Source organism: Ambystoma mexicanum, chromosome 5q (assembly GCF_040938575.1).
Source record: "Ambystoma mexicanum isolate Mex_15411 chromosome 5q, UKY_AmexF1_1, whole genome shotgun sequence".
In the NCBI taxonomy this organism is placed as follows: domain Eukaryota; kingdom Metazoa; phylum Chordata; class Amphibia; order Caudata; family Ambystomatidae; genus Ambystoma; species Ambystoma mexicanum.
In genome coordinates this window covers 752,307,445-752,331,762 of record NC_090933.1, presented here as the reverse complement: position 1 = coordinate 752,331,762, position 24,318 = coordinate 752,307,445, and the positions used below count along the sequence as shown (strand labels likewise).

General features: G+C 40.7%; 1 protein-coding gene across 6 annotated transcripts in view; it reads right to left on the bottom strand.

The window, feature by feature from the left end:
- ZFHX4 (zinc finger homeobox 4) overlaps positions 1–24,318 on the bottom strand; it is a 193,672-nt gene that overhangs the window by 5,690 nt on the left and 163,664 nt on the right. For all 6 annotated transcript variants that reach the window (XM_069621230.1, XM_069621231.1, XM_069621229.1 and 3 more), the window contains 4 exons: positions 18,221–18,357; positions 13,650–13,850; positions 12,132–12,249; positions 3,783–9,167 (listed from right to left, as the gene is read on the bottom strand). In XM_069621230.1, coding sequence (XP_069477331.1) covers positions 3,783–9,167; positions 12,132–12,249; positions 13,650–13,850; positions 18,221–18,357 — 5,841 coding nt within the window. The remainder of the gene's footprint in view (positions 1–3,782; positions 9,168–12,131; positions 12,250–13,649; positions 13,851–18,220; positions 18,358–24,318) is intronic.

Below are 24,318 nucleotides of genomic sequence, written 5' to 3'. Positions count from 1 at the left end.
AGGGCTCCCTTTAAGAAATTGTTGAAAGCCCACAACATCAGAGATGAATGGGACATTTCAAATTTATATCCCAGCATTTTAGAAACAGAAATGTCAAAGCCTCTGGTGCTTGCATGTTCACTTATTAGAGATTATGCAGGTTTTGGCAAGGTGGCACAAGTGTCCAAACACACATGCCAACAGTCACACAATATTAGAGTGTCATGTGTGGCATCGCACCACTGCCTTTAAATGTGATTTTCAAAAGTCAATGTTGTTATTCCACTTTTAAATAAACAAATGTTAGTTGCTCAACACTTGAATCAGTTGTGCATCCAAATGACAGATGAAATGCTATCACCTTGAAGTTCTTTTTTTACTTTAACCACGATTAAAGGCTTGCCATTTATTTTTTACGCTCTATGCATATGTACACAGATTTGAACATGATGGCTAGATTTCTTGGGAAACAGGATTTTACAAACTTTGCTGTATATAAATGCAAATTATTGAAAAGCAGTATGACTAAATTATATATTAAAAATGTAATAGAATAAATATTTCATACATGATCAATTTAATACAGGATCATGTGTGTGCTACATACGTGATCGACATTGCAGTACCATAATTATATTACTCATCGTAAACATATCATAGTGGTGTGATAATAACTTAATTCCCTGAAATCTGCATTAGAAAATGCTGTTGAAAGATTTCAATCAGTGTTACTTAGCAACATTTCCGAAAGCACACTAAGAATAGCGTTTGTACACATTTACTATGTTTTTGGGTTGCTCTATTCAACTTGATGAGCATTCAAATCGATTGGTGCCCAGGCATGCACTATTTTAATCAAATTTAAGAACTAAACAGCACTATCTTTTTAACTCATCTATTTTAGTTGACCTAAGTCAGGTATCAATAGACATAGTAAATCAATATATACGTTCTACTTTTTTCTTTTCTTTATTGTATTGAATATTTTCAGTTAACAAAGCAACCCTATCAAAACAATGAAAAGGGGACTTTTTGTCTACTTGTGATTAGGGTGAAAATAAATGAGAATAAACAAATACTTAGGAAAAGGATGGTTGCTAGCTTGGACAGTGTTAGTTTCCATTATTGTTAATCGACAATCTGAAAGTTGTGAGACAACAGTGTGATAAGTATTTCTTCTAATATAAATTAATGAAACATTAGAGAAGACTGTCTTTAGAAATGAATTGCAGCAAATATTGTTTCCATACTTTTGTCAAATGTTCAGAGAGCATAATAAAATATGTAATTTTTTAGACATACAAACATTGCAAACAGACGAAAATAATATTAAGATTAGATATAGCCTTTACAAAATAATAGAACCACTGTTGATCTTAATAGCTATTGGCAGAGTGCTTAGGAGCTGGAGGAATCCTACACGAAGGGCTATATAAAATTATTGATATTTTATTATTAATACTATAATTACATACGACAACCACATTTTAACAAGAGCAACAACCCTTCTGATAGTTATTAGGGACATTGTAGAGGTTAAAATATAACCTTATGAAAGTGTGTGAGTCTGACAGCAGAGGACCAACACAATTAAATATCTCAAAAGGGAAATAATTTCCAGACATACACAGTAACTATATAAAACATACAGTGAATCGTTAAATTTGCCCCGTAGCAAAACAACCACATTTTTGGTAATGTATCCACTCCAAATGACTTACAATATCAATACATACATGACAGTCACATTACTTTATATTTCAGGAAAATATTTCCCTGCCCATCTCCTTTAACAATATTATATCTGCAATACGTGCAAATATAGTAAGTAAGAGCGATAAGGCGGTATAGCCCCCTTTATATATCAGCTTCGAGCCAAGCAGTGCAGAGAGTTTTGCATCCTTGCTCCGCACCAGGAAAGTCTGCATACGCCATTTGGAAAGTGGTGGCGGGGACAAGAACACCCAAAAGAGTGTGTGAACTATGGGCTGCTCACAGCCTTTTGAGTATGCTCAATCCCCACTCAAAGGTGTCATGACCCACTCCACAGGCTCAGAGAGAGGTCGATGAGACAGCTGTTCATTCATTGGGTATTGGCTTTGAAGATCTTTTCTAGTACTGTGCACATGCTGTGCACCGGGGTGAACCCACTGGGTTTTACCTTGAGGAAAGAAAGTATTTATAGCAGAGGCTGAATGCAGATCAATGCATTTTACTATACCTAGTGAAAATTAAATCTGTAAATAGCAACAATGAAGCATAGTGATCAATAAAGTACACTCATTTTGGCCATTTGACCAGGCTTTACATTCAAAATGGAAGGCAAACAAAGCTAAAAGCATTTTTTCTCCCAACTTCTTCAGGAGTTAGGAAGGTTCTGAGATTAAAGGATCAGCATTCTCATGATTGTCAAGAAGATCATTGTACTTGAGAGCATTTTTTGGACTTCTACCTGTTTTTTTCTTATCAGAAATGCTCAGCTCCTATAGAAATTCCAGCCATACAAAATCCCATAATTGGTGACCTTGAACAGAAAAAGAACTGCAAATACATAGTACCCGTCCTCAAGATGGCAGCTGCCCAAATGATAAGCAGAGAGCAATCGGAAAAACACAATTGGCCCTCCTATTTCTGAATCACAATCCTGCATGCCTGTGTTCATTCACAAATGTAAAGGAACAACTTGTGAATGTAAACAGAGTGTAGTCACAATTTAACGAGCAAGATGTATACCGTAGCGCTTTGTAACATATTTTGCACACAATGCAGAGACTTAAAAATCAGGAGCTGCTTTTCCCAAAACCAAATAAATACAAAACAAAATAGTTATACATGCATAGAGTGAGAGAATGTATTAACAGATATAGGAACATGTTTTGTCTAATGATATAAGAGTGTCTAAAATCCTCTTGCATTATGCCTGCCAATGTTCCACAAGTAGTTCTTCCTTCTGTTTTTGGCATAGCAAAATGGGAAGGAACAAAGAAAGTGTCCTGTAAACTATATACAGCAGATTGTATTGTGCCAAGCAATGGCATGCAATGTAACTGAACAGTCTGTGAAGATGTATTTACTTTGGATACATCATCACTTCTATAGGACTAGCAGCATTTAATCAATGTTCTCTAAAGGGGTGGGAACTGTCAGGTAGTTACTCAGGTGAAGGTGGCCAATAATTACTTAGGGGTGCCCTCTGCCTTAAAGTATATCGCTGACCTGTAGATCTCACATGTATTGATGTAACACCAACATATTTGAAAAATAACTGTCTAGAAATGGTGTGATTTCTCGATGGTCAATGTTAGATAATGACAACTTGAACAATTCAGTGATGGTTAGTGAACATTTCAGAAGGCTTTTTCACAGGATAATTAACAATTGCCCTATTTGTATGTCTTAAGCAAAAGGCAATGGCCTCTAATGTGGGCATTGGTTGATTTTCAACTATAAGGTCTGCTCGCACAATGAGAATATAATGGCAACAAATGGAAGAATGGCCCTACATCGTGATCTATAAGGGGTATCAGAAACCGCTACAGCTGACCCTCCCTACATCGGTGGCACAAAGTGAAAGTGAATGTCAGTACATGGCACTTATGAAAGCTTGCATGACTTTGGTATACCTATTAGATTTTTAAAGACCATCCTGTCAATTCCATGAATGCAATTTTAATTCAATCTGACTGACTGTGAAGGGATTTGCATTCATGCATACTAGAAGACAGATCTCACATAACAAAAACGAATATTAAAAGTAATCAAATCGTTCACAATTAAACATAAATCCACTCCCAATGACTTACTGTTTGAATTTTGTTGGAAGCCAGCTAAATTAGATGAGTTGTTCATTTCAGGTAACAGAACTGGGGGAAGGCCAGGAAGTGCAGGATAAGCTGCTGACAGATTAAGCCCATGAATTGAACCACCATCCATCATGCTCGACTGCTGTACTGTTAAACCTAGAACATCTGTTGCTTTTTTCATTCGATCCAGTTCTTGCTGTGCCATTAATTGTCGAACAGTTGTAGGTGCTAAATAATCCTTTTCCCGATCAAGTTGACTTCCTACAGCTTCTCTCACTTTTGATATGTGGTGTTTTGAAAAAATATGGTCTCTTATGGACACGCGCGCTGAATACTTTAGCCCACAAAGGGAGCAGTGGGGTTGCGTTCCTTCAGGTCCATTTTGATTAACCATGAAAGGTTTACCAATATTAATTTTGAATTTCTTTTCTTTTGCACGTGCATTCTGAAACCAAACCTGCACAACTCGCTTGGGCAAACCAATTTCATTTCCTAGCATTTCACACTCCTGCATGGTGGGAGTCCGGTAATCACAAAAACAAGCCTTCAGAACCTTTAACTGGAGATTGCTCATTTGTGTCCTAAAGCGTTTGTGACCTGGTCGATCACTGTTTTTGGACTTATAAGGATTGTTAGATCCAAATGAGTTTGGTGAACTTGGGTCAGCCATGCTTGATGTCTCACTGCGATCAGCATTATCATCAAAGTCATCATTCATATAAAAGCTTTGGTCATAGTCACTATCTTTTTCATTAAAACTTACAGATGGACTTGTTAAGTAGTAAAAATATTTTTCATCACAACTGTCATTTGTGGGTGTGGTGGCTGTTTTTGGCAACGTATCATTCAACAGTGTTTTTGGTTCTTTGGGCGATACTACCAATTTCATGTCCCTTGAACTGCCAGTGTTGCTTTCCATTTCATTGTTACCCTCATCTGTTGTGGCATCACTAATGGCAGTGTTAATTGAGGAAGTCTCATCAAAGTCAGGTTTATGATGCTCAAACCCTATATCAGCAGGAGGGGCATTCAAATGTTCAATGTCTTCATTGCACTCTACTTTAAAGGAAGATGGGCTAAATAAATTTTTGGGTGATAGATCTGCAGTTTTACTAACAGGGGTTGATGCAGTAGAAGCAAACTCATTTTCACTTGATGGTTCCATTTTCGATAAAGAAAACGATGGATAATCAAAAAACATACATTTTTGGGGGCTATCTCCTCCATCTTCTGCTGATATTAAGGGGCTTGATGGCAGACTGTAACCTGCCTGCTTTCCTTCATTCCAGTGCCGTGAGCGAATGTGACTTTCTAAAGCAGACTTTGCTTTAAAAAGTGCTCTACAGAAAGGGCATCTTTTATGAGACTGTGCAGGCCCTACTGCGCGAAACTGCCCCTTCCTTTCCCTGGCTCGTGTGTTCTGAAACCAGACCTGTACAACTCTCTTTTTTAATCCAACCTCTCGTGCAATGTGATCTAGCATTTTACGTGTAGGATTAGAATCCAAAAGATATTTTTCATAAAGTATTTCTAGCTGCTCTGGGGTGATGGTTGTTCTTAATCTCTTATCTCTGTGTTGATCCTCGCCACTATTAGCCCCCTCTTTTTCACTGCAATTATTATCATCCTTGTCATCTAACTTTCTTTTAAGTGGGCCAACTGTTGTTGAGTTTGGGGCATGTGGGGTGCTTGAATGTGGGGGCATCTGAGCAAGGGAACTGTTAAGAAACTGTCCTGCCATTAGAGGGCTATTTGGATCAAATATCATGTATGGCATGTCCATAGGCCTTTCTAAAAATTGAGAGTGTATAAATTGGTTTTGGGCAGCTAGGAAATGCATGTGTTGATGTTCCTGCCACAGTTCTATATTGGGGAATGCAACAGAACACTGATCACATTGGTATTGTAGCAAATGAGGAGGTAGACTATTCTGCATGGAGTTTATTGATAGTGGCAAGGGATTTGAAGTAATGGTAGCTGTGTGAGATGCAGAAGGAGGTCTTCCTGCAGTGGATAATTGTTTTTGGTGTTGTTGCTGAGGCGCTGAAGGCTGTTGATCAGAGGAAGTGGTCGACGTTGACTGTACAGGTTTAGTTGCTTGACAGTTTGAAGCGTCCTCCACTTGCTTTGGTTTTTCTGATGCTAGATCAGGAGTTGGAGACATTTTGCCAAATTCTCGTTTTGGTGATGCCATTAAAGGACTGCTGGAACCCGAACCAGAGTTTCCTGATGTTGTTGCTGAAGTCTTTGATAAGTCTGATTGGCCAGGAATAGTACAATGACCTAACATCATTTGATCTGATGCATCCATTGAGTCCTCAGTTTGGCTTTCATCTTGACAGTCTTCATCTTCATCTTTGTAACAAAGCTTTTTCTGATGAGTTATCAAATCAAAAATCCGTGGAAATACAACGCTGCATTTTTTACACTGATATTGCATGTTTGTAGTTCGAATGTAGCGTTCATTTGTTAATTCTCGTTTTTCTGTATCTTTAGTGTCAGCCTGATTTTCATAGGTTTTGCGAGCTTTTTGACGGGCATTTTGAAACCATACAACAATAACTCTTGTAGGAAGGTTCAGAACGGTTGATAGTTGTTCAATTTCATCATCCTTTGGATAAGCATTTGTGTCAAAAAAGTCTTGCAAGACCCTAAGCTGGTAATCTGTAAATCTAGTTCTAGATGACCGCTTGCCAAATGATGCATCAGATCGATAATGTTCTAAAGATGTGTTCTGAGGTTCAATTCTAATATCTTCCAGTACAGTTATGGGAGGATTGCTAAAATTGTATGGGGAGTCTTTATTTCTTTGACGTTCTTTAAAAAGCGTATTACGAAACCAGTGCTTAATAACCTTTAAGGAAAGGCCAGATTTTTCTGCCATTTCTTGAATTTGTTCTTCATTTGGGGAATTATTGATATCAAAGTAGTTACGCAGGATTTTCAACTGATCATCTGTTATTCTTGTACGTGGACGTTTAAACTGGGAATGTCGCAGAAAATTTGGATCTAGTCCTAGTTGCTGCTGACAAAGTTGGGCAAGATCTGCGGACAAAGCGTCCATTGGTGGCAGGTGAAGAGCAAGTTGAGGTGGCAAAGAAGGATGCTGCATTGACTGCATCATAATTGGAGGAAATAGAGGGAGATCTAGTGAAACAGGTAGTTGTATTTGAGGTGGAACTGAGGGTGGAGGTGGGGGAGGAGGGGGTGGTGGTGGAGGGGGAGGTGGGGGAGGAGTCGGTGGGGGTGGAGCTTGCAAAGGAGCAGGAGCAGGGCTTTGCATTTTTCCAGAGCCAGCTGAAGAGGATTGAGGGGGAGCTGGAGGCGGAGGCGGCGGTGGAGGTGGCGGAGGAGGGGGAGGGGGAGGAGGAGGTGGTGTTTCTGGTGAAGAAGGTGCAATTGGATAAAGTTTGTCATATGCCTCTCTGTATTGACGAGCAAACGTTTCAAGTTCTACGTGGGGAAAAAACTGTCCATGGACATGTTCTTGGTGACTCTTTAAAATTAAAATATTTGAAAATAGTTTACTGCATGTTCCACACTCCAACTTGTCAGTGTTCTCACATTCACCACTTTTGGTTTTCTTCTGTACTTTTTGCCTGTTTTCATTGTACTGGATGACTAATTCAAAGCCAAAGTTTTCTAACAATGCTTTTGCTGCATTTCCTCGGGCACCTGAAGCGATGCGAGGTGGCGGAATGAGTGGTTCTGATGATTTTTGTTTCTTAGCCTCTTTATTTTCCTTGAGTGTTTCATTTTCACTTGTACAATCTTGCTTTGGCTTTTCTTGTTTTTCTAGAAGCTCATCGGCTTCTTTGTACGTCTGGGCATCCTTCATTAATTGACTTTCTGCACCAGGCATGCTTGTGTGTTCTTGTTTTATTAACCTGCTTACTTGGTGCTGCTGTTTCTGGGACTGCATTTGGGGCTGCAAGGCTTGATACTGTTGTGCTTGTTGCTGCAGTATCTGCAGTTGAGTTTGGCCAACTTGGTGTTGCGTCTGTATCTGCAGCTTTAAATCTTCCAGCAGCGATCCAGCCATACTGCCCATTCCAGGCATTCCAAATGCAGCAGAACCCGGCAATCCCAAATCTGGATTCAGGCTAAATTCTGTCCCAGGAATGTAGAAAGGAAAAAGAAACTGTGGCTGTTGAAACTGCATTAGTGCTTCAGGTGTCATTGGGAAGTGCGGCAGGAATGCTGGGTTTAAAAACTGGGGTTGAAAGAATGCAGCTTGCTGCTGCAGCTCATGCTGTATTTGCATTTGAAGCTGTGCTGGTGACTGCGATAGGTGATGTGTAAGCTGAGAAGAAATAACTTCAGAAGCTTGTTTTTTGTTTAAATCTTTGGCATCTATGTGGGTGTCTTTGCTGTTAACTCCTGGTAAGCTCAGAGAATCGTGTACCCCTTGGCCAGGGCTACTAATGTTCGCTGCTGCAGAGCCACCAGACGTAACGTTACTACTTGGTTCTAGTTTTGCAGCCCTTGCTTTAGTTTGGTGAAGAACAGATCTCATATGTATTTCTAATGTAGAACTTTGGCTATAGGCAACATTGCAAATGCTGCATTTGTAGGGTTTGTTATCAGTGTTGCTGTTGGTCTCTTGAGGGACTGGACTTGATGCTTCCTGCAAAACCTTTTTGAGTTTATGTAAATGAGACACTGAATTATAATGGACAAGGAGAATGTTCTTTTGGGTGAAGGACTCTTTACAAACTGTACATTTGTATGGACGGGAGGGGTCCAAGAATTTTTCCATTGTAAAGTTTGGCCCTTTTCTAAAAGGTAAGGTCCGCTTTGGTTCTGAGCCCATGTCATCTGGAATAGAGCTGCTGTCACTACCGACAGGACTTACTTTTCCTTCCTGGTCCACCTCATATTCTCGGTCCATTTCCTGTTCTAGTGGGTGATCCTCTTGCGCCATACTCTCACTTTCAGTCCAGAGTTCCCCATTCACAGGCAGGGATGCATACAGCTGCTGGATTTCAATGTCACTGAGTTCAGGGTGGCCCGTTTCCAAGTGTTTTTTTAAAGCCAGGAATGTACGAAAGCTACGCTGGCAAAGACTACACATGGTAGCAGCCCGAATAGCATGATACTGGGAATGTATCTGAAGTTTCTGCATAGTCTTAAAAGCCAAGCTACAATGGTTGCAACGGTATTTATAGACATGGCGATCAGAAACAGAGAGTTGCTGTCTCTTCTGCTGTTCGTTTAACGGATCCTGCTGTGACTCTGAGCCCCTGGCATCCTTGTTGCTGTTCTTACACCATTCCACTGTGTCAGCCGATTCCTTGGATGTATTGTGAAGCTCGGTTTTAATGTCTGTGAAGGTCTTTGGAGATTCCCGAGCTTGGGTATTTTTTTCATCAACCGGACTGTCACCTATAAAAGAAAACAGAGATTAGCTTGTAGATTCAGATATTACAACAAATTATCTCAAATTAGATTAACTGTTCGTTTTTATATTTTTCACTCCTCCACCAGAAAATGTGAGTGAAAATGTTTGTGTGGAATTTCAAAAATAAGGTTTTGTTGTGCCAAGGTTACAGTGATGTAAAGTGAAGATTACTTCATTCATTACAAATTCTGCTAGCTTAACTATTTCAGGAAATCTCTGTAGCTGTACTTTGTAGTTAGACAAAATGTGTTCGGTGCTTACGGGCCCATGCACACTGCAAAACTTCACACAAACTTCACATAAACAAAAGCAAAATGAACATGGCGTTAGCTTGCACACTAGCAAAAAGGATGTAACTATGCAATAAATTAAAAATCCTACATAGGCAAGAAGTGTTCTCCTAGGTGGGCAAAGCCTGGAAACATCTTGCTAGTTTTTGCCATCAGGACTCTTTTCCTTAAAATATGTAAAATGTTTGGCCTAAAAAATAAACAACCAACATCAATTCTTAAACGTAATTGTTTCTTTGCTTGTTTGTGTCAATTACTACCTGTGATGAGAAAGCCACATTGTGGCTCCTTCTCCCAGTGTATTATAGCACAAATGTTACGATATGGTACTATGTTTTTATACTGTGCCATATCACCACGCCTAGGCTACTACATGGAGTGGCGTTACTATGTCCTCCACCCACTGCGGTATAAAGAACTGTCTCTGGAGGATAGCTCAGGGGCAACACGCTCGCCTTGGAAGCAAGGCGATGTGGACCAGCACATGTTCAATCCTGAGGTCTGCGTTTAGAAACCTCTGGGTATTAAGCGTGTTATAAATAACCAATTACAATTACCTTAGTTGGCTGGAAGAAAGTAAGTGAGAGGAAGAGGGAGGAAACACAGACAGTAGATGCTATGAACACAGGGGGGGGAAGGATGCACTGGGAGAAGAGGGTTTTGTGATAACATGAGTTTGTATCAGTCCTGTGGTAGACCATGGTTCTGCAAAAGGGAGGAAGAAGGTATGTCCTAATGTGTTGCGATAATTAGGTTGTTTTTTAAGACAGAGTTTGAGCATTTTACGTTAGTACATAATACAATGCTGGATGCATGAGGGGCTCTAGATAGTGCTTGGGCAATCCTGGATGTTTGATGTCTCATTTACATTGCATACTATGTATACAGAATGTTAATCCTGTGACTGTCACGCCTGAGCCAAGAGTGGCATTGTCAAGAATAGATTGTGTATAAAGGTGAATTGTGTTGTTTTAATGTTAGCATGGGCTGTCTTTGTCACTGAGCCTGGGCGTCTCTATACTTTGTTCGCCAGGTTAATTAATATTAATTCTGTTATTGTTAAGCCTGAGCTACAGTGTGGCATAACCAAGAATAGACAGTGTAAAAAGGTGAACGTTGTTGGTAACATATGGTGAGGGAATGAAGTCGTTAAACTGGTACAGTAAAATTACAAAGGCCCGGCACCTTATGTTAAAAAGGTTATCATTAAAAAGGTATTCAATGTCATTGTGTGCTAAACTTTATTTTAGTTCACTAAAAGACAGTGTGGTGCCTTACTTGGACAAAGTGTAGTAATACTTAGGCCCTCATTACAACCCAGGCGTTAAGGGGTTAACGGCGCCGTAAAAGGTGGCGGCGCTGTTAAACCCTTAACGCCTGATTACGAGGTCCCTTTGCGGGTTGCTTTTTGCAGGTGTTAAAAACCAACCCGCAAAGGGACCTTGGTGCTAAGTACGGTGCCGCAATTTGCGGCACCATACTTAGCGCCTTCCCCATTCCCATTGAGCCCTATGGGGCAAAAATGGGAATGGGGAAGGGCCATGGCGGCATGGGGAATTACCGCCCCACCAACCTTGGAATGGGGCGGTAATTCCCCATTCCGCCATGGCGGAGTCGGTAAGTTACCGGCATGGACCACGGTGCTGTTAGCACCATGGTCCAACGCCAGGGTCGTAATGAGGGCCTTAGTGTTCTATAGTCTGAGCTCCCTATTTAGGATCTGTTCATTCGACTATGAATGGCTGAGGTGAATGTGCGACCAAACAGGTTAGGTATGGAAATAATGTCCATTAGTCTACCTTTCCGTTTGCAGTGACAGACCGGCACCCTTCTCTCATGTTATGTTACTATGCTTTCACTGTTGCCATGAGACTATGGCATGCTTTCTACAGCACATTATGACACAGTAAAACACCTCACAAGACCGAGGAGCATGGGTGGAAACTTTCAACCCAACAAATGAGAACACCAGCTCTCAAAGCAAGGTCCTAGCTCAATAAATACCCTAATAATGATAATAATAATAATAATAATAATAATAATAATAATAATAATAATAATAATAATAATAATAATAATAACAATATCAGTTTGCCCAAAGGTCAGCAGTGGGGGGCAACTCAGCCAGACAGCCAAAGTGCAGAGAATGGGTGTGAACTGGAAGTGAATATGCCTCAAAACAGACTCACAGGCAAGGAAATGGTTATATGGGCAGCTTGCACACTTGGAAATCCTTTTACTAACAACATTCAGGAGGGGGTTGTATGCCAGAAATGCACACTGGTCATGTTTGCAACTCTCTAAAAAATATAAACACATTTGTCCTTTTTTGTTTTGTTTCCCCTTTGTTATGGTAACAACAAAGATGTTATACTTATTTACTAGAAGGTGATTGTAAACAGGCCAATCTGGATATTTTAACCCCTTAGAACACCATGTGCACATTTTAGGGGATAGGAACTGTGAGGGTTAGATCCACACATTGATTTTGCATTAGAATTGGTCAGTTAAAACCCTGTGCTGTGCTTAAGCCATAATGGCAAGTTCCTCAAGGTTTTGCTGACAGTGCAAACATGAACATAAATGTGATGCCTCTGAACCATCAATACTGTGTATACAGCTATAAAACATTGCCAGAGAATATTGCAATTTATGTACCTGAAGTCTTTCCAGATCCCTCCGATTTAATTGTTAGAGAGGTGTCATGATCTGGCTTTTCTGAAGCAGCAGTGGGCAACAGCAAGCTATTGGGTATCATTACATCTGGGCCTGAAACCTGCAAAGTTGAGTGATAAAACATTGTTAGAAGTTGTGATATTTTAATGTCAAAATAAACTTTACTTACCATAATATTAATGTACATTTTCGGAAGGTATTTTAAGTGCAATATAATAATTATAGGAGTTAAAATAGCAAGTGGTGGAGCTTGAAGGTGAAGATGAAATGACTTACTCCTTTTTCAACAGATATGTTATTCCTTTTACAAGTAATATATGGCATAGGCATGACCAAAATTAAAGGTGTGTTAACTAATGAACCCAGGATGTGCTGTCTACTGTATTCAACAGTGGAACTGTACAAGCTGGAAAAATACTGTTGTGGTTATGCATTCATTTCCACGTCCACTATTGGTAAAGCTGGGAAAACACTGCACGTACACTCCAATGCAGTTCTGCTTCCCTCAAATCACAACGCAGCTCTACCCATTAAGTATGCCTTTCCTTTTTTAATAAACATAAGGAAGCAGAGGCAAACGGATGACCAGGACTTAATTTAAAGTGACCTCAAACATATTTCTCCTAAACACTCTCTCCAAGTATAGAGAAATAACTAATTACACCTTTAGCTCTTCTCTGTAGGATTGGCCTTGCTCCTCTCATTGGTGTAAACACTGCGTTCTAAAACATCAACTAATTGGTACTGGAGATTCCCAGGTAGGTGCCGGGCTTTGGAACCTGCACCCACTTGCTCACTGAAAGAACTCAAAACTGACCCGCTTTGGTAAATGTCTCAAACTTTCCTCTGCCCTGAAAACTAGATACTAGATCACACTCACTTTCTTTTTATTCTTGGAAGCTTCAAAGGAGGTTGACTTGGGCGTGGTGGGGGCTACATCTTTCTTATTACACCTCTACCGTTTGCCTCCAAAATGGTTCAGAACTGACATAGAGGTTATACCACAGTACCATCTTCCTAAAGATCATTGATCGAAGAACAGAGCCTGCGATGTGAACTATAGTGGAATTCACTGTAGACTAGTACACAGATAATATATACAATGGGCCTCATTACGACCCTGGGGGAAAGGGATTACCGGTACCGGTAATCCCTTACTGCCCAATTCCGAGGTCCCTTTGCGGGTCCGTAATTACTGCCTTCCCCATTCAGCCCTATGGGGGCTCAAATGGGAATGGGGAAGGGCCATGGTGAATGGGGAATTACCGCCCCCGCAAACCTTGGAATGGGGCAGTAATTCAGCCATTCACCATGGCGGAAAAGGTAGTTTACCAGTGGCAACCATGGCGCACATAGCGCCATGGTTACCGCCCGGGGTCGTAATGAGGCCCAATTTAATTAAAACCTACCCAAATTATTACTCTAAAACACAAGCATAAATACTCTGCCTGTCTAGTCATATTACTGAGTGCCACTCTAAACTGGTGTTCATATACTTACTGTCATTAGCAGCTTTTCCACACAATCCGGAGACACACTGTGCAAGTGGGTCAGATGGAGTTGGAGATGCATTTTGTTGCTGAGCACATCCTGACAGAGAGGACAGCATATGACAGGCTGTACGGAATGTTGTGATAGAATATGCATCTGGATGCGGTTTGGGTCTTTACTGTTGTAGTTACAATAAGGACACTGGTAGAACTGAAAGAATAAGACATATGATTTAAGACTTTGATGTTTGTTTATTAAAAAATATCCAGCACATCATGAAATAACTTGTACAGAAAACGAAAAGAAAACACAGCACTAAGGAGCTTATTACTAAACACTTAAAAACCTGCCAGATTCAAAAACTATTGGTATAGGAATGACTTGTACAATGAATCCAGAGAAGAGTGTGCCATAGTTTCGTAACAGCTTTGGAAAACAGGTCTATGTTATAATGCCCCAGAAATAGCATCCCAGATTGAAACTGAAGCAGTAAAAAGGTAGAGGCAAAATTAACTATTTTACACTGAAACCAATGTAAACAATAAAAATAAGGGCATTTTAAATGGGGAATGTAAAAATAAATCAATGTATTATGTTAACTGTGTTTATAAAAGTAAAATATGTCCAAACAAATTTTGTAACTCCTGTCAGTCAACTCAGTAACCCTTCTCAAAATGGGTGCAATGGCCAATGACCTCCATACACCTTTCCAACTTTCCTCGTCTGTTCTAAACCATTCTGCTCCTGATGAGAAGTGATTGTTTTACTTTTTGTTCTGTTGTATTTTATATCTTTTTCATGAATAATATTTTTGCTTTCTTTGTTTCTTTTTGTTTTTACCTTACTAATTTTCAGTAAAAGCTGAATTTGAAGTGTTCTTCATTTTTGTGGAGTTATTTTTACGCTGTACCTGGGAAACTATTCATGCCAGCCAAGAATCTGGCAAATCTTGGTTGAAAGGGATACATCATTTTGACATAAAGGTATCATTGCAGACTAATGCTTGGGGCTATTACAAACAGATGGATTTAAGTAGCTGAAACAATGACTTCAGGCGAAAGGGTCAGCGATATGAGTCAGCCCTTGAATGGCATCTTTTGTATCTGTTTACTGGCAACAGTTGAGCTCACAGTAAAAACAACTTCAGACTTTAAAAAAAAATGGAAATGGAATGCCATGATTTTGCAAACCCAGGTCAGAAAATTCCAGTCCCAACAACTTAATCTCAACTGTCACTTTTTTTTAATTGAAAGCTGGAACATCATATTCATTCACAGGCATATTCCAACTTTAGAATGAAGGCAGTAAGGCTGTCTCCTTTCGAATGGTACATTACTTTTTCTATGGTGAAATGTAGCATCTACATTTTCTTCCACTTGCCGAGGCAATCATCATTTGAATCATCCATCCAAAAAGTAAACTCACACAAAGGTAAAATGGTGTTAACTAGAGGAAACAAAGATCTGAAAAATATTGATTCTAAATCTCTGCGAACATCTCAAACAAACTGCTGTAGCCAGATAGCAAAGCTTGGTGTCAGAAAACACAGAAACCACATTGCAGCCCTGTCTGTTTGCACTAGAGGAATGCCTTGATGAAAGCAATGGGTAGCATACCAAATGATAGTACTTCTCCATTGAGATCCAAAAGCTAGTGGATCGTCTTCCCTCCATTCCACCATCTTAAGTAGGGATTCTACTGAATCTTGACTTTGAGAGCACTTCCATAACCCCATAACCCCACCTGACAACATTCCTAAAAATAAACCCTGGTGCACTAATATACAAAATGCCCTGGTGGGCAAAATTAGCTTGCTCCAATCCAAAATTGCGAACAAAAAAGCCTCCTTGCTCCTGCCAACAGAACCCACACTGCAACCACAGCTCCTCCCAAACCAATCTAACACCCCTCACCTATTTAGTTTCAGAAAAATTTCCATACTGGAGACAGAAAAAATCATACTATCTCTAAAGCCGTCCAATTGTAAAGGAGACAACTGTCCGGCCCAAATTATAAAAGAGGCAGCTCGAGACCTAGCACCTTTCATTTCGAAACTCATCAATGCATCCTTTAAGTCTAATCTAGTACCTAACAACCTCAAACAATCCTGGGTGCTTCCCTTGCTAAAAAAAACAAACACTTGACCCTGCAATACCAACTAACTACAGACCTATCACTACCGTCCCATTCCTACTTAAAATCATTGACAGAGTAGCATACCTGCAAATCCAGGACTACTTAGAAACTAACAATTTACTAGGATCACGGCAATCTGGCTTCCGTCCCCTTCATGGTACTGAAACAGCCTTGATTGACCTCAAGACCCAAATTGACGAGTTGAAGGACAATGGTAAATCAGCTATGCTACTCCTCCTTGACCTATCTGCGGCATTCGACTTGGTAGATCATGCAGTCTTATGCAATCACCTAAGCTCGGCCGCTCATTTCTCAAGAGATGCCATAACCTGGGTACAATCCTTCCTTGCAAACCGGACAATGAGAGTCTTCTCCCCCCTAGCAGCCGCTGATCCCATACAAGCTTCATGCGGTGTTCCCCAAGGATCATGGGTTTCTCCAACGATGTATAACATCTTTACTAAGCCCTTGTTTGATAAGTTGGACAGACTGGGTGTTGTCTACACTAACTACGCAGATGACACTCAGATTCTAATCCCCCTTTCGGGTAACTTCTTGGAAGACACGGCCTTAGTAAATAAGATATATCTCCTCATTCAGGCCTGGATGGCATCCCATGGCCTCTGCTTGAACGACGACAAGACGGAGCTATTGATCCTTGGCTCAGCGCTGGCCATCAAAAAACTTGACCCTACCTATGCTGCATTTAACATCGACAATAACGTCATCAAAGTGATGCCTGTAATCAAAACCCTCGGGGTCTATCTCGACTCAGCGCTCACCTTCAAAAAACAAACGAACTCTCTAGCATCCTCCACTGCATATACTTGCAAATTGATCCGAGCATGCAGACCATTTCTAACAGAGACTAGTTGCATCACATTAGCTAATGCCCTCATCATATCCAAGCTGGATTACTGCAATGCCCTCTATGCAGGATCAAACAAGTATATCCTTGACAAATTACAAACTCTCCAAAATAACGCTATCAGAGTAGCTTTAAATATTCCTAATAGAGCTCACATCTCCACCTCTAGGAAAAAAATCCACTGGCTAAAAATCAAAGACAGGATCACCCTCAAAATACTCTCCCTCACATCCAAATGTCTTAACAACATAGCCCCCCCCTACCTGGCTAACAGAATCCACAAGAGAACTTCAAACCGCCCCACTAGATCGACCAATGCCTTTACCTTAGTGATGCCTAGATACAAAAAGAGTACAGCTGGCGGCTCTAGTTTCCCAGTCATAGCTGCGCAAACTTGGAACAAACTCCCTTTGGATCTCAGAATGGACCAATCCTACTCTAGCTTCAGGCGAAAAGTCATTACTTGGATTCGTGCCAATGACCTTTAGCTCGACTTCCCCCTCCTACATAGACACTAGACGTCTGTAACTAGGTGAACGACATTCGATCAACTAGACTGAACTATAGCTCTGCACTTTTCCTTTCTTTTTTTTGCTTTCCCTGTACACTTACCTCTGACCTAGGTGAACTGTATAAACTGCATCCAATGTGAACTGTATAAACTGTATGTCTTCTGTAACTAAGTTCTCAAGTAATCTTGTACTGCTTGCGCCCAGCTACCCCTTCGGGTTTGGTTCTGCGCTATACCAAATAAACAAACAACAACAACAATTAATTGTAGGGTCTTTTGCCATGAAAGCCCTCGGGGTACAGTATTGGGTTGTAAGGGTTTTATCTCTGGTACTAGAAATGTTATTGTTTTGTGTATATAAACGTTGGACTTTACCCAAGAAAAGATAATAGACATTACTAAACAAAAACATAATACCTTACATACATCTATCCTAGGTAGGACTGGCCACACACACCAGAACACCAAATGTGCCGAGCAAACTTTGTTCCTATACACACACTATATCAAATGAGTATGGCAGAATATTGCCAATGCTTTGAATCAAAGAAAGGAGTTTGCTATATTCTCCTCCTGGAACTGTGATATAACAATGGAACCAATGTCGGTTGAATGCAGACCTGGAGGACTTTACTTGAATGGAAGTACTACTGTTGTTTGACACCACAGGATTGGGTAAGCATCTCACCCTCCAACTGAGTAACCACAGCTGGCTGATTCAAACCCAGCTTCATTGCGGTCAACTGCAGTGCACAACTTGCTTCTAGGCTCATATGTGTGTTTTGCATTGGGACACCAGGCTCAGAAATCCGAAAATGTTTTATTATCATGATTCTGGTACTTATCGAGCAGAGACCTAGCTTCGGGAAACAATGGAGTACTTCCATAGGAGAATAAACACGTTATATAGTACATTCCTGGAAATATTTAATCTAATTTGTGTATTCATCATGTGGTGGCTTTCTGTGTGTATTGATATTGTATGTGGACTTCTTTTTATTTTCAATTTCGTTTTTTATGTCTAGAACACCCGAATTTTAGTACAGAAAGAAGCAGTTAATGCACCTGTTCTTGACAATGTTTCTCTTCAGCAGATCTGGATCTTTTTGATGCAGCATCCTCTTCTTTAGACTGTACAGACTGTCGCTTTCCTACAGCAGCATTTTGGCTGGCCTCCTTCTCTGATGTGTTTGTTCTTGTGGCTAAATATATCAAAGTGGAATTAAATATATTTATTCAACAGACTGCAGTCACATTGTCAAAACAGCAAAAATGAAAAACAACGATTTAGTTCGTTATTTTGTTAACTTTACATCCACAGTTCAACCTGAATGTAAATAACTGTTCCGATAAAGTTGTACAGGTTTCAATTGTGCGTGTGAAACTGGTTGCTTGACAAAAGACATGATTTAACACATGGGAAATACCATTAACAGTACAAGAAAGGGTTACTGTGCATATTTTAAAAGCAAGACCAATTGTATATTAAACCAAATTATTGAAATAGAAGTAAATACAGAAAAGCACTTTTACTGAAACACATATGTAGTAGTCAAATCATACTACGAAACCCAGTCTGGAGTTTACGTAGATGGCGTTTGTTGAATGTGATATTTACAAATATTGCCTGAACTGGCACGAAATGTGGCCAAGGACAGCATATATGTCAAGAAAGAATGCAATTCTAATTTCCCGGTCCAGCTGGAAATTCATTCCAGAATCAATCTGCAAGATAATCTCTTCTGCAAGAATGGATAACACAGTAGCATTGGTTAGGCATGTCACATACATGGCACGACAAACACAAAACCTCATTTACCAACCATTCCAATCTCATCACCGTGCAGCATTCGTCTGACCTTTTTGTGCTGTTTATTATGAGTATAGCTAATTTTAACTTTCAATTTTCACCATCTTCCAGTCAATTTGCAACTAAATTATTTCCAGGATGTGGACACTCTCACTGAACAACTGGGTGCAAATACATCTTGAAATATAACGCAGCTATGCCATTTATTGCTTTCAAGCCAAACATAAATGTGTAGTCCAGTGGTAATCTGATTGCATGATGTGCATAAAGCCATGTCTTGGGTTTTTTAGCGCCCACAAGCTACATAGAAATAAACAAGTTGTACCGCATTTCACAATAAAAGGGCTTTAATTTACAATAATAACAGGCGTGTTCTAAGTTTGTGACTGAACAAAGAAAATACATTTCTATATCCATCATAGATTTATTTGGAATTAAAAAAATCACAGTGGACTTGTCACTAAATCAGGGGAAACGTATAGTAACTTCGATGTAATTTCAGAATATGTGGGGTTTTTCTGTTCACATGTTTTTGATTCCTTAATATCAATGGTATGTATGTATATGCATGCATAAAAATGTATAGAGCGCAGAAAAGGCCCTAAGGCATCAAGGTGCTAACACACAACTGTTGAGGGAAAGAAAAAGACTTCACTCCAGACTGAAAAAGAAATGTATTCAGATTCCTACGAAACTGAAGATGATCAGCGATATCACAAAGCTCCCTTGGTAGAGAGTTCCACATTGTTGGGGCCAAGACAGAGAAATATCGTCCTCCTGCTCGCTTCTTATGAAACCTAGGAATATTGAACAGAATTTGAGAGGAAGACCTTTGTCCGAGACTTTGGTGGAAGAACTTTTCCTAAAACTTTCAGTTTAACAAACCTAAACTGACACACAGAGGAAATTTGGGCTTCCCTAGATCCAGATGCAGTCAGCTTGACCCCTAGACTCTTGACCACCTGAACCTTTGGCGCTATAGATAAGTGCATACCTGTAACAAGTGACCCTACATATTGATTCTGCTTTAGAAGGCATGGGTTTCCCTGCAAAGTCCTTATGGCTTTATGACGCACGTGCATTGGACGCTAAGAGGCAAAACCTAAAAGGATGCTGAACACTCATATGTGCAGCCACATAGGACATTCACCACCAGTGTATTCTTGCTCTTGTATCTCCAGGTCTTTCCTACATGCCATTCTAGAAGGAGAGTGGATCAAATGCAGAATACTACTTTAGCACACATCTCAACATTAATATGAAATGCTCTAGAATTTACAGTGTTTATCCATGCCTCCTATGCTTTCGATAGCCATCACAACGATTATGTTCTGTATACCTGATTCTTGTTTCAGTTGTTGGCGAGACACATATTGTCCCATGAGTTAGTATTTAGACTGTATCTAGTTTTTTCTCTTTGGTATGTTTTCAAACAGTGGAAAAATATTTATTTTAAATCAACCACATTCCGTCAATGATTACGTGCGGGGAGGGCTCAACAAATGGCACACCCACCACCAGATTGTGTGCTTTGAATCACCAAATGAAGACCTGATGCATTTACTGTGGAATCGGAATCAATCGGATTTGAGGCACCAAAGCTTGGGTACAGGCCTCTCTCAGGGCTAGTTGAGTTCTGCGCCTGGCCAGTGGTCCCGTCTGCGCATATCAAGCCATGAGGCCCAGGAGCATCTGAAACCACCAGGCCCTTATCTTGATAGACATGAGGAAAATCAAGCATGTTTTCAGAATGCCAACGGTCTGTTCTGACATCAGCTAAAGCCTCGCCAAACCAGTACCCCAGATGAAGCCAATGAAAATCAGGACCTGCAAGATGGTCAAGGTGGCCTTTATCCAGTTTACTGACAGGCACGCACCTCCATGACTTGTGGAGACCAAATACATGGACGGCCAGGAGGCAGAAGAATGCTGCAACCTCTGTCACCAATTGTAGGTGGCGAATTCAGGCCAAATGGAAGCCCAGCAAATGGAATTCCTCCACAGAAAACATGCAGAAACCTGCAATGCGAGGGACACATTGGGATAGGTATGTATTGTTCTAATCCACTACACAGATCCAGTTTCCCTGCTGAAGAGCAGACCAGATCTGTGCCGAGGGTGATCATCTTGAATTCCTCTAGAGGCAACTACAGACTGAAGTCTGCCAAATCCAAAGTGGTGTGCAGGCTCACCTGTTTCAATGTTGACACTGTAAACAGCCAGGTATAGAACTCCTGAAAATAGAATTTCTTCTATGGCCTTCATCTCGATAAGCTTAGATATTTCCTCCCTCAAGGAGGGGGAGCCAATCTGGTTCAAAGGGGAACCAACACGGAAAAGTGGTGAGTGGCAGACTGAATCCTCTGCTAGCCACGGATATAACCCGAGGTTCTGAGGTGATGGGCCGCCAGGCTTCAATGTGGAAGGGTATCCTCCCTCCCACGGGTGTACTGTGGACTGAACCGCACCATCACTTATTGGCCTTGTCGACTGCAAAAGAGGAAGACTCTGCTGTGGAGGCGGGAAGGAAGAAAAAACACTTAGCCAAAGTCTTTTACTGCCTTTTCCTGTGTAGACTGGACAACCTGTCTTGCTGTTTTGCCCTGCGTGCCTGGAGCCTGCAAAAACCTGAAAAAACTGAAATGAGGCTACAGCCTGAAGCTGTGGTTTCAGGGCAGCTGGTTTGGCCAGCACTGATAAAGGTTTGGTGTGAGAGTGCTGCCTTTTTGTGTGCTCCTCATCCGTTGTGCCATGAAAAAGATCAACCCCATGGAAGGGCAGGTCAGGTTACAGACGATGCCTTGAACTTCCTTCATGAACTTAGTGGCATATAACCACGATTACCTACGCGTTCCGATCCCTGCAGTGACCTCCTTGACATAGTGCACGTCCGCCACCAGGAGATCCTGCGCAATAACCATTGTATCTGTGAGACCGCCCTTGAACTGAGCCACATGTTCCTTTCAAATTCGGACATGTAGCTCCAGAACCTTTAGTTCGTGCCTGTCCCCAATTGGTGAGCACTTGTTTACAAGAGCTTCAAGAGCTCAGCGCTATTTGCATTCAGGATGCGAGAGGCGTTTCAAGGTGATGACACTGGCCTGCAATACATGGTTTTCCCGCCATCACAGATGAGGATGGCAGAGGGTAAATCCCAGGGAGACCTCCTTTGCTTCCAGCAGCCTGTACCTCGCATTGATTCTTTTGTTAGTAGGCGTTATTAAGTGGGGTTTTGTGCAATCTTCCTCAGTTTAGGAAAGACATTCTTCTGAAGACTGATTTACGATTTTTCAGAGGTTTTAGTGAAGTAAGCCCCCACCAGAATGCCAGCTTCTGATCGTGGAGACTCTGAAAGAGGCATTTCCAAGAACCCTATAAAATTCAAAAGCTCTTGCTGAGGAAGGGACCTTCTCTTCTCCCTCCAAACTAGCATCATTCTCATCATGGTCTGTGAAATGCCTTTATGTGTAACTTGTATGGCCTTTATGTATAACTTGCGTCTGAAAAGAGAATGTGGTAAATGTGTAGGTTGTATTCCAGTACTTTCAATATTCCAGTTGTCGTCTACATGGATTTAAGGTTCTACTGTTCAGAAAAAGTGCGTGTTGTGTGCAAAGGGACGTGATGATGTTTGTTTGCTATTTAGCACTACGCAATGCAATGAGAACAATGCTCCTCTACAAAAAAAAACATTCAGTTGCTCACCATCAGATTACATGTTAGTGTTGGATTGTGGACTAAACACATGGCCAGTGGACGTTGAGACCATGCCCTTAAATGGCACACAAGCACGGGTCATATAATCGAACAAAAATACCTTTACGCCATAAATTCAGGAAACGAATGGTTTGGGGGCTTACAAACCTACATGTAGGAAATATTGCAGTTCCTTGTACTGAGCATATTCGGGACAAAATCCAGAGTAACTGGAAAAATTAGAAACCTCAATTCCTTTCTCTTGAACAACACCATTCTTGTATGCTTATTTTGCGGTTGGGATTACGTGCAATGTCTGAAAAGCAGCCTTCTAGAGTATTTACCAATAACATAAAACCTACAGTATATATAAAATATATATTGAACCAATGTAAAAACGGGTTCCTCATCCTGCAAACACGGGCAATGTTTTCACCAATGGTAAATGGAAAAACCTGAGGTAAACTATCAGCAATTACAGAATGAAAAATAAGCAGAACTTCTGATTTACCATTATTCGTCAAATGAACACTGGTGTAATCAGATTACCAGTAGCTATCGGTATCACCATTAAAACTGTGTTAATTGCTTAAGGTCGGAGCAAGCCTTGACACCTGTTTTGCACAGAAACAACTGCTGCAACGTAGAGTGTATGATTTGTTATTCCAAACACTCAGAAAATCACGCAGAAGTGTGTTTGTCTGCAGGCGTCCTATTCCTGACACAGAAATATGCATGTTATGAAATTAGCTATTTATTGCTGGTGGGTGTAATCCCCCGCCCACCCTACCCCTAACCAGTACCCAACCAGCAGCGGTGTTCTTATTAACAACTAAAATGTACTCATGGTTTCTACCTCGGAAAGATGAAAGGCTAAATTGGCCCACCAGCTTTCTAACCTGCGGGTTCTACATAATCTCTGCAGCTACCACTGAGCTATTTTACCATCTTCTCTACCTTGCAACATGTACTAAAATAAACAAATTATACTGCATATGTAAAGTTGTATTTTTGTGCAACTAAATGTCTTTACAGTAAATAAAAGTGCCTTCATATACCGCCGTCACTGCAAGTAAAGTAAAAAGATAGATGAGTGCCTGAAACTAATAGGATTCAACCGGTTTCAGCACTTCTTCTGCTTCAATGAATCCAACGTAATGTAACTAGGTATAGCGTGCAGCACAAGTAGCCTATGCAATATTCATTGCGACCATAGATTTCCATCTCATACATATAAAGCATGGATGAAGTCACATGTTTGCCAAATCAAACAAAGAAGAGGCCTTGGGTCTCCACACCAGATGCTGGCCCTGGATGTGTTTGTGCATAAGTAAATGTTATGAAATAGTGGTTATGCTTTCGAAGACAGTAGCTGTCATTACCCACCTTTGTCTATATCAGGCAATCAAAATGACTGAACTCTTAATCCGTTTTCAATGATATAGTCTGTTTCTAGACTGAATCATCTGTAAACCTTTCTATCTCTACTGAGCTTTTTGTATACTTCTTCGCCCCCTAAAATGCCTCAAATAAAAGCTTGTGAAAGATTCTTAAATGATTGCTCTGGGGAAGAACGCAAAATTGGAGGCTTCTATCTTGGGGCTACAAAGGGGCCATAGGATTGCAGCAAAGTGCAAAGGAAAAAAAATCAAGAGTC